The 10,317-nt window shown below is 43.9% G+C and overlaps 1 protein-coding gene across 3 annotated transcripts in view; it reads right to left on the bottom strand.

The window, feature by feature from the left end:
* The window catches only part of LOC108103695 (sex peptide receptor), a 50,536-nt gene that overhangs the window by 3,019 nt on the left and 37,200 nt on the right, over nt 1-10,317 (bottom strand). For all 3 annotated transcript variants that reach the window (XM_017209291.2, XM_017209289.2, XM_017209290.2), the window contains exons 2-4: nt 6,814-7,301; nt 4,690-4,820; nt 2,167-2,228 (exon numbers count right to left, since the gene is read on the bottom strand). In XM_017209291.2, the coding sequence (XP_017064780.1) occupies nt 2,167-2,228; nt 4,690-4,820; nt 6,814-7,204 (584 nt within the window). In that variant the 5' untranslated portion in view covers nt 7,205-7,301. The remainder of the gene's footprint in view (nt 1-2,166; nt 2,229-4,689; nt 4,821-6,813; nt 7,302-10,317) is intronic.

Raw genomic sequence — 10,317 nt, 5'->3', positions numbered from 1 at the left:
TCATTGAACCTTTGTCAGGCGGGGATTTCATTAAAGTTGAAAGCAGCAGAAATGCCAACAAAGGGGCCCCCAAGCTCAAAGCTTCAACCTCCAAGCTCCAAGGACGAAGAACGATTGCCGGGCGTTTAGTCCTAAATGGAATTGATATTAATAAATGAATAACATTTAGCTGGCTTATGTCTTGGCCCGCCCCCCTCTTCTTCCCTTCTTCTAATTTTCTTTGTCATTTTAACAATTTAGTTAATTTGTCCTAAAAGGATGGCAGCCGCCGCTCCCTCTCTCTCTCTCTCTTCGCCCATCAAAAAACAAACCAAAAAGATAAAAAAAAAAGGGAAAACCCTTGCGAAAACAATCCTCAAACCTCCAACCCGTGTAAAAGAATAAATCAATCAGGGAGAACATCTTTGAAAGGGCTCTTGGGGGGGGGGGCTATCATCTATGGGAATCTCCTGCAGATGGACATGTTCCGCCGGAGATAAAGATTTCGAATGGGAAAACCAAGGCGAGGAAACCCCTTTCATGGGATTACCCTTTAAGAAGGGGAAAGTGTTTTGATAGCAAAGTGATTGGGAGGGAGGGGGTAAGGTTAGACTTTTACAGGCCAATTTCTCAGTTTTTAAGCCATCTAAAAGCTAGTAATGACTGGCAAATGGCCAAATTAGAAGTTACATCATTTTATATACCCAACAGACAAGCTTTACTTTCAAGTTATTAGTGGTTATAGGCAAACCCCTTCTACTTCCTGCCTTTTATCAATAACTGATGAGACCCCTCCCCCACCCAAACCCACCACTTCAATCACTCAGCCACTCAACTAATTAGCAAAGCATTTAAAATTAAACATTCATAATCATCAAACATTAAGCTGAGAACTTCTGTTTTAGTTTAGAGGGATGACTGACTAACAGCTTAACATTTCCCTTTAGCTGAGAGACCCTGTAACAGCTTTATTAGCCAATTTGAACAATGCACTTTCCTGTTGTGCAATTTCTCGAATATCTCTTGCCACTCAAGCCCCCTTTGTAAAGTATGCCAATAGGCCTGGCATTGTTTGGGCCACATAAAAAACAAAAAAAAAGAGGAGGAAAGGAAATATGCTGCCATACACTCACATGCATACATCATACATTCTGTTTTTTTTTTTGTGTTTTATGAAATTTTTATGGAGAGTGTCACTCACTCAGTGGGTACTGCCCCCTCCACCCCACCCATCAGACCATCTGAAAGGGCCATAAAAACACTTGAAATACAATAAGTTGACAACAGCCAACAGTCGACAACAGCAACAACAACAACAACAACAACAATAATAACAATAAACGCTGAATGTTTTTATCGCGCTATTTGTCCTCGGGCAATTTTCAACGCATTTTAGAGAGAGTCCTCCTACCCCGTTTCCCCTTTTTTTTCCTAAAGCTATATATATAGAGGGATATATATATATTATTTAGCTATTTGGTGGTGCATAAGCCAGCCACCCAACCACCCCCTTAGCTTCGACCACTTGAAAACGGCCCAAAGTCTCATAATGGCCCAAATATTTATGACTATTTTTTTTTTTGGTCGCTGGCCCGACCCTTCAGCCGCCACTCCACTTTGCAAATTTATTTGCAAAGCTGTAAAATTTATGATCCCACACATGAGTTAATAGAACAAAGACCAGCCCCAGGCCCCTTGAAGGCAGCAGTGGTTCAGTCCATGGTCCATAGTCCATAGTCCATGATGAAGACAGGCCCAAATTTATGCGCTACCCATTCGAAATTAGTTTATTGTTCACATTAGTGGTTATTATTTATGGCTTGGCTAGCTTAAAGAACTTTCTTTAAAGACCAAAGTAATGCTAAAGTAGACGTAGGCGATGTCAATCGATTGATTGTCTGTCTCGCTGTCTGCCAAAATTATAACTCGCATCACTCATACGCATCACTCATACGCAGCGTTGACTATGCCAAGGTAAGACCATTTGTTTCATTCCCCTCAAGGCATTGACATTTTATTTTTGCCTTGCCCACACACACACACACACACACAAAACTGATTTATTGCCAGCATTGACAAGTCAACCAGTCAGCCAGCCAGCCACTCATTCAGTTACATCTCAGCCGAAGCAGCCGAGGACCTGTGAAAGGCGGTCGCACTTTTATTGGCCTAATTGCATATACTTACCTTTGCACGGCCAGGGCCAGAGTTAGCCAAACGGAGATGGTGTGGCACATGGCTGGCATGATCTGTAAGCAAAAATATGGGATAAGTATATAGTAGATGTAAAGTAGAAGGTTTGCAATGGGTGGGATTAGAAGCAGCTCTGTTGTGTTGCTTGTAGCATACTTTTGGGGGGCCAACTAAAATGTAAATAGAAAGGTTTCTTATCCATTTGGCAGCTGCTAAAGGCTTTAACTTCCTTGAACAAGACTTTTACTTATTGTGACTAAAGGAGTTTTTATCATTAATACGTTTTACAATATCCCTACACCTAAGACCTGGCGAGAGCTATATAATTCGAAATCTTTTAATGTCCATCTTAAGGCCACAACCCCAAACATATCCCCAGCCGAATGAGAATCTTCTGGCAAAGATATACGTCTGTGCTGTGTGAGTAAATCAGCATTTGGCCCAAAGGCCCACAAAGTCATTCCTTAGCCTGTCTGTCTGCCAAATCGGATTTGTGGCACACTCAACTGCATTAGCCGTCAGAGAAGGAGTTGAGGAATGAAGAAGGAGGAGCATTCGAATGAATTCTGGTAACTGGTAACTGGTAACTGGCAAATGGCCATTTGCAAGCTCCACCTGGACAGGTGTCTGCTCCATTTATGGACCATTATGAGTGCGGCTCTGCGGCAGACAGGCAGCTAGCAGTGAAACTCTACTGTACTGGACTTGACATCGGACTTGGCCAAAGCCATAGCCATAGACATAGCCATAGCCATATAATGCACAATCTGTGGCCTAATCCGGTTTATGTGTCTGACTGGGCTGCAATTACACCGACATGCCCAGATAAACTCGCCTTGATATTTTACAATGAAACGATGGTTACCCCCTTTTTACATTAACATGGTCATTATGCCCACCATTCGAGGCAGCGGTTGGGGACGTAGATGGGGAGAACGTGCTGCCGGAGCATATATAAATTCCAGAGAAATGAAACGGAATCTTCAACTTTGAGGCTGCAATGGCCGCCTGGTGGTTATTACCGAAACGAGGAGTGCGCCGCCGCCGCTTGCCAGGATGTGAGTTGAATTTTATGGCAGTCATACGCAGAGATAGTCCTTGCCACTCCCTTAGCAGCCCCCCCCCACCCCCCCTACCCCTCACCAGTCAATCTCCAGCAATCCTTGCCACTTCTCCTCCCCAAAATCCATCTAGACATCCCAAGCCCAGCATGGAATTTAGCTGGTACAAATCCCCGGAGAGTCCACTAACAGCACGTAGCTACAATGAGCCAGTACAGTGGGGCAAAGGCAGTTGGAAATGTTTTAAGGGGTACAAAATGGGAGATGACTTCGCTGGACTTATTTTTTCGTTGCTTAACTAATTCATTTTCCACTAAAAAGCTAAACTAGAACGTCTATAATGCAATCTTCCCCTGAAACTAATAAGAAACTTCTCATGAATGAAAATGGGTTAATTCCCAGCTAACACCAAGGGCGGCTTTCCTTCTCCTTTCAGCCTCGTCAAGCGTACCACTATGCCTTCGGGCTTATGCTTATGGCCAAAGCAAGGGAAGGGAAGGGATGGGCAGGGAGGGGAGGGGTGGCATTTTATCAGCTTGACACTACTCCATTGAAGTGAGTAAACAGTTTTGCTTTGCCACCCCCAAGGCGGGTGCCCCCCCCATTCCATGCCCCCTTCGAGTGCCATAAATTGAAATGTTGATTAATCAAGGCAAACGTGCAAAGGGCAGGAAGGAAAGCAAGGAAAGCCCAGAGTTTGCATGGTGATGATGGTGGAAAAACGTTCTCGAATGAATAAGTGCTGTGAATGGCTGAATGAATGGGTGGGAGATGAAGGTAGAGGTGGATTCCCCATTCCCCACCCATTCCCCACCCATTCCCTTGCCACCGTTCAAGGGGCAGCAGGTGGCAAATGGCAAGTGGCACTAGCAGCAGCGTTTTTCATTCTTTCATTATGCTGACAGAAATGACACACACAAAAGGCAAAATCACAGGCAAAGTTGGGGGAAAATGTAACGTGGCAGCAAATGCGATAACGATAACGATAACGATAACGCGACGGGATCCAAAACAAAGCATCATCATACATCAGCCCAGAGACAAAGGTATGAGCGGGGCAATGAGTTCCAATATGAAAATGTATAGAAAAGGGAAAGGGAGATGGGAGATGGAGATGGAAGGGAAAAACTTCCAGCCGAGCACTTTATTTAGGTCAATGAGCGTCGCCTTAGATTGGAGGGTTGAGAGTGGAGGGGTTCGAAAACGTGGCCAGAAGCCAAAACAAACAGTTTTTCGCTCTTCCCGCTTTTCTCGGCCAGCCCAGCCGCCTTGGCAATTAGTTTGTGTGTGGCAAGAAAAACACAAGCAGAAGAAGAGACACTCGCAGAAAGAGTAGAGGACAATGGATAACCCATAGTTTTCTTCATTACTAATACCCTTTAGAAGACCAACCAAAAGTTTCTTTCAGTGCTGGAGGAGGAGAAGGTGGTGGCCAGGAGAGTCTTTGTTGACTTACCTCATTGAAAATATTGTAGGCCAGACACATGGAGACCGGATGCAGGGGCTTATAATGATTGCCGAATGTGTACATATACCACAGGCCGGGTGCCGGAAATATAACCGTCAGCATATCGCATATAGCCATGCCTGAAAGAGAGAGAGAGTTGGGAGAGAGAGAGAGAGAGAAAGAGAGAGATGTGTAAAGTTGAAATTAGAAATTATGGTAATGCTTATGCAAATCAATTGCGATTTTCAATGTAAATTGATTCCGTGATTGGACATTACGGATGGCTATGACCATGACCATCGCTGTATACATTTTTGGGCAGCATCTGTAATCTGATTTCGGGGGCTCATCATAATCGATTGATTCGCTGATCAATTATTTACAGCTTCCTATGCCAAAGCAAACACATCTAGCCTAGATTGGGTGTTGATTCAGAGAGCGAGAGAGAGGTTAAGAGTTCACAGTTCAGAGTTCAAGGCAAACATTTGCCCACTTCAGGCTGTCGATTAATTTAAATTCGAATTTACAAATCATAAATAAATATTGTTTCATCCCCCCGTTTTAGTATAAATATTAGTTAGTATCTCATCCCTAGCCACTAACCTGGATAATAATATTTATCAACTAATCGACTTTCATGCACTTTTCGGCTCTAACCCCCCCACCACCTGCCGCTCTCTCTCTCTCTCTCGGCCCAGTGACATTTGAACCGAGCGAATGCTCTTAACTGACTGACAACACACCCCGATGACCTGACCTTTGCGCACTCATTGGAATGACAGTCCTCTGCGGCTGTCCCGCTGTCTGCACATTTAGCTGCCTGCACAGAGAACAAAAAAGGGGCTGCTTTTCTCTACGTTTTCCCTGTCACTTTCCCTCAGATTCAAGACTAACTATCAACAACTTCTAAGGGTTTAACTTCTTTAAGATTATATCTTTGATATAACTTAATTATTACCCTGAATTCCTCGCAGTGTTGCATCCATTTTGGAGCCATTTCTGTTGCGGTTACCACTGCTGCAGGGCCAGAGTTCATTTCACGTTCGGTCCGCTGTCATTTGAACCGAATGCGATTAGCCTTGGCCTGCGCTTGACACCCGTGGGGGTGTCGCTGCTACAGGCGGCGGTTAAGAGGTGACGGCGGGACGAGCCTTAACCCATTGACAGCCCCCAGCCTCAGTGTGCAGCCTTTACGAATAATTTAAAATTTAAACTTTCCATCTCAAACCTCAACTTTATTGACAGCGAATCGAATATACTTCAATGGGATTTACCCGAAAACTTCCTCTTCTCTGCTCTTCTGGCTGTTCCTGTAAGCCACTTACAGGCGGCTTACAGCCTTCGTTTTCCCATAAATCAGCGGAAAATTCAGCTAAAGCAGTCTTTTCCCCAACACATTTTAAGCTAATTCATGTTCATAAACATGAGAAAAACCAAGTTAAAAACTTTAAACTGCCGCCGCTCCTCTTTGCCTTGACTATCTAATTCCTGCTATGATCCGCTGTCAGCTCTGTTTTTCCCAATCGGCAGACGGCGGGCCATTAGCATTACACACGCTATTAGAATATCTCAGCATTACGCGATGTGGCGCACAGCCACAGAGGGATCGGATAATATATGGGCGGGGATGGTATGGTAGGATATGTGTATGCAGGGGGGAGGAGGAGGAGGAGGAGGAGGTCTCTGGGGGGAGCACGCACATCGCCAGCTATTTGAAATCTCACAAAACTTCTGCCTGATTTAACATTGTGGCACATTTAGCGCCAAAAGGGGCGACGTGCCGACACCGAGGCACGGGGCAGAGACCGCGGCCGCGGCATGAAATGACATGGAATAAAAATAAATAATAATCATAAAAGGCGGCGTCTGAATGGGGGAAAAATCCAAATGGGCCCACTCAGGGTCGTGGACTAGAGGACCTGACTTCTTCTGCTGACTTCAAATTAAGTCCAACTAACTAACTAAAACAGAAACTGTGACTATTTAAGCAAAGATAGGAAAAGAAACCCCTCTGAACCTGCTCCCTTAATGTCAAGGCCATGTCCTTGAGCCATGGAAAGTTGGCTAACAAGTGACTTGCATGTTGCCACGATAAATGGAAAACCACAAGGACGACATAGCCATAGAACTCACCCATCAGCACAAAGTTCGTAGGCGTGGCCATGCTCTTCTTGCTCAGCACAAGAACGATCAGCGAGTTGGAGATAATGGTGATGATCAGCAGGAAGGGCATGCAGTAGCCATAGAGCGGTATGGCATAGTCCATGGGCGAGTCGCATGTGAGGTTCCAGTAGCTGACATTATTATCCATACTACGGCAAGGACCGTCCACCATCTGCTGGTAGTTCGGATAGTCCAGGCTGCTCTCATTCCCATAGTCGGGCATTTCCAGCTGCGATTCGTTGCCACCCGGCAGTCTTGGCATGCCTCCTTGACGTAGATCCCCCAGTTCCCCCATGTCCGGACTGGCGGATGGGGCTAACCGGTACTGGTACAGTACGTCCGTACTGCTGTTGTTGTCCATGGCGTGGCTTCCTTAGTAAACAGCTGTGATTTTCTGCTGCATTTTCTTTAAGGATCTATATGGTGGCGGTGCTGTTGGTGATTAAACGGCATTCATCCTAAGAAGAAGAAGGTTGAAGTTAGTTTTGGGTGTTAAAAGTTACGAGATTCCTTACTTTTAGTCAGATTAAAAGCTAAATTTGACAGTAAAAGTAAAGGCCACTCTATATGTTGCCCCTTGCGAGATGGAAACTGCACTGATCTATGGAAAACTCAATCACTAGCTACTAAATAAGCACTCAGTTGGTACAGAAAATAATCATGTTAGCTTAAGGGGAGGGACCGCCTCACATTCTAAGCTCATAAAATCTTTAATTACAAAGTAGTTGCTGAAACAAAAACCAACATTTGCTTTTTTACTCAACCCAAACCAAGTATTGATATTTACTCTTAGCTACTTTTGTACTGTATTTCAGTTTAACTTTGCTTAGGCAGAGATTTCCTTATAAAAATCCAGCCTTTAGTTTTCCCAATGAAAGAAAAACTCGCCTAAATTTTTGTTTACTTTCCGCTGCAGTACATTAAAGAACAATTTTCCCTTGGCTTTTCGCTCTCTCTAGTTCTCAGCAATTGATTTGTTTGTTTAAAACTTGTTTGTGGATGAAAACTTTTTGGCATTGTCCGCAATATTGAGAAAACGCCAGCCAAAAAGGCCCAAAACGCTTCCGCTTTGGGAATACTCACGAAAACCGAAAACGAAAAAAGGGGCAAACCTTCATTTGTCTGAGCGATTTCGATTTGCTAAAAAGGTTTGTTTCTGTTTGTTTGTTTCTGTTTGTTTGCCAGCTGACTTGAATATTCAAATCGGTTATGACTCTCTCTCTTAGTTATTCTGAAAGCGTGCCCTGCTCTGACTGCGGCTGCTGCCTTGGGGAACTGCCAGCCAAATCGAATAAATTTCCAAATTCGTCTGTTTGATTGAAAAAATCATGAGTTAGCTTTCTAGTTTCCAGCTGGAAATCCCATCTATTTCTCGGTTTAAACTAAAGTTAAGCTTTAGACCTATCAAACCACTTTCTAATCACTGCAATCATGATGGAAACATGATAACTATTTCGCAAATAGCCCGCAACTTTGAGCCATAAACATTAGGCATCAGAGATTAAGGGTGGCCTTTGGTTGGGCCATTTCTGTCCTTCGTCTTGGCCATGATCTCAGACCCAGTTTCAGTCTCAGTCCCAGTCTCAGATGGCAACTAATAACAGAGCATTCCGCATGTTTATGTCATGTTTATGCTGCCTTTTTTAATGGCCTTATTTTTGGCATTGCCAATCCGAGAGAACTTTCTCAATATTTTCGACTTGCCGTTTGCTATTCTCCACATCTTTGTCATGGCCACATTGACCCACATAGGACCCACAAGAAGAATGGTCGTTGGGGTGAAAGGTTTGGGGTTTGTCTCTTTCCGAAACGAGAGGGACCGAAGAACTCATTCATTCAGCATGTTCTACATGCCTAATGCGATTTAAGTGGGCCATTCGCAGATGGAAAGCGAGCAGAACTGTGAAATTGGATTAACAAAACTCAAACCATAACAGCAATTTATCAGCACTGCCTTAAATGGGCCTGCAATTTAGGCTTTTAATACATTTTGGAGAGTAAATAATCCACAATTTAATATAAATCTCGCTTCTCCATTAATCATTTAATTAAACACCTTTTTTTTTAGCCATTAATTTTTTATAAAAACTAACAAAAAGAAAAAAGAAAACCTCCTCTTTTCGGATTTACAAACTTAATTTATGTACAGAGCGCGCGTGCGGGGCATGTGGAGTTTATTTATTTTAGATTAAACTGCCGAGCTCATCAATAATGCCGGGACAATGCATTTGGGCGGAATTGAATAAATTATTAAATTAGTTCCGGCTATTTTAACGCCAATGTGAAAATGTGAAAAAGCAGAGAAAACAGTGGAAAACGTTGGAAAACAGGCAAACGGAATAATCAAGTTGCCATTGATTGTTGGCTGCCAATCAGCGGGGAAATCGAATGTCGTCGTTCGAACATGCAAAATGCAATCAAGGCCATCGTCTCAAACCGCCGGAAACGGAATGGAGCTGAAGGGAAATCTCGGCGAAAGCTCAGGGAAATCCCCATGAACAGCCAGCCAACCAACCCATCAGTTGCAGCCACGAAACCGCAGCGGAAAAATAACTCAAGTCTCGAGACTTTCCCTTGCCGTTAACCCACTACTCTGGCACGCCGAGTCCTTTTAATTAGCCCTAGAAAGCTCAATCTGAGGAGGGAAAGGAAAGGAGAAGAGAAGGAAAAGGAAAGAGCCCGCCGGGAAATTCCACTCCACTTCGTGCCAGGCTGTCAGCCATCCGTCACTTTCCTTCTCCTGCTGCTCCTTGCCCCCCACAGCTCCATTGCCCTGCACAGGGAAAAACTCAAGGAGTCTGAGGTTTTTCCTGCTATCAAACAAACATAAATAACTTGTAATCATAACTTTAAAGGCTAGTTATTTATATTATATTTGTTCCAGTGAATGACAAAAGTCTCTCTCTCTTGGCCATGGCAACAAATTGGTTTTCCTCTTGGCCAACCAACAAGGTGCCTAATGAATCCATAATCCCCTCGAAATTAACCCAATCTGTCAACTGTATTCATTCTTCGTTGGCCAACTGGACTTTCCCTTTGCCACGGCACCTCGAAACGTGCCAACTGGCAGATGGGGGGGAAAATCCCCAAATTAAAGTCACTACACTTTTCCAGATGGCGTTCGTTTAATTAACTTAGGTGTTGCATATCGATTTCCTCACTTCCTCTGCCACTCACTAATTATGCTCTCTTACTGGCCTTGGCTTTTCTTTTTGACACACGCTCCTGATCTATTTCCCATCTTGTTTCCCTCACCCGCTTCTCATTCCGCTTTTCACACAGAGACATTAGCCGCCATCTTTGATCCATTACTACGTGAGCGAGGAAAAGGCGAGAAGACGATGATGGAAAACTTTAACTAGGACATCGCAGATGCGAATCTTACTTGCAAACAACACGTGCACATTTTCGAATGCACTGCGAGAAAATGTTACTACAAAATATTAATTCAATTAAATGGAAAAGTGATCTAAA

The sequence above is a fragment of the Drosophila eugracilis genome, unplaced genomic scaffold (assembly GCF_018153835.1).
Source record: "Drosophila eugracilis isolate 14026-0451.02 unplaced genomic scaffold, ASM1815383v1 contig_2167, whole genome shotgun sequence".
In the NCBI taxonomy this organism is placed as follows: domain Eukaryota; kingdom Metazoa; phylum Arthropoda; class Insecta; order Diptera; family Drosophilidae; genus Drosophila; species Drosophila eugracilis.
This window is presented reverse-complemented; position numbering and strand designations above follow the sequence as displayed.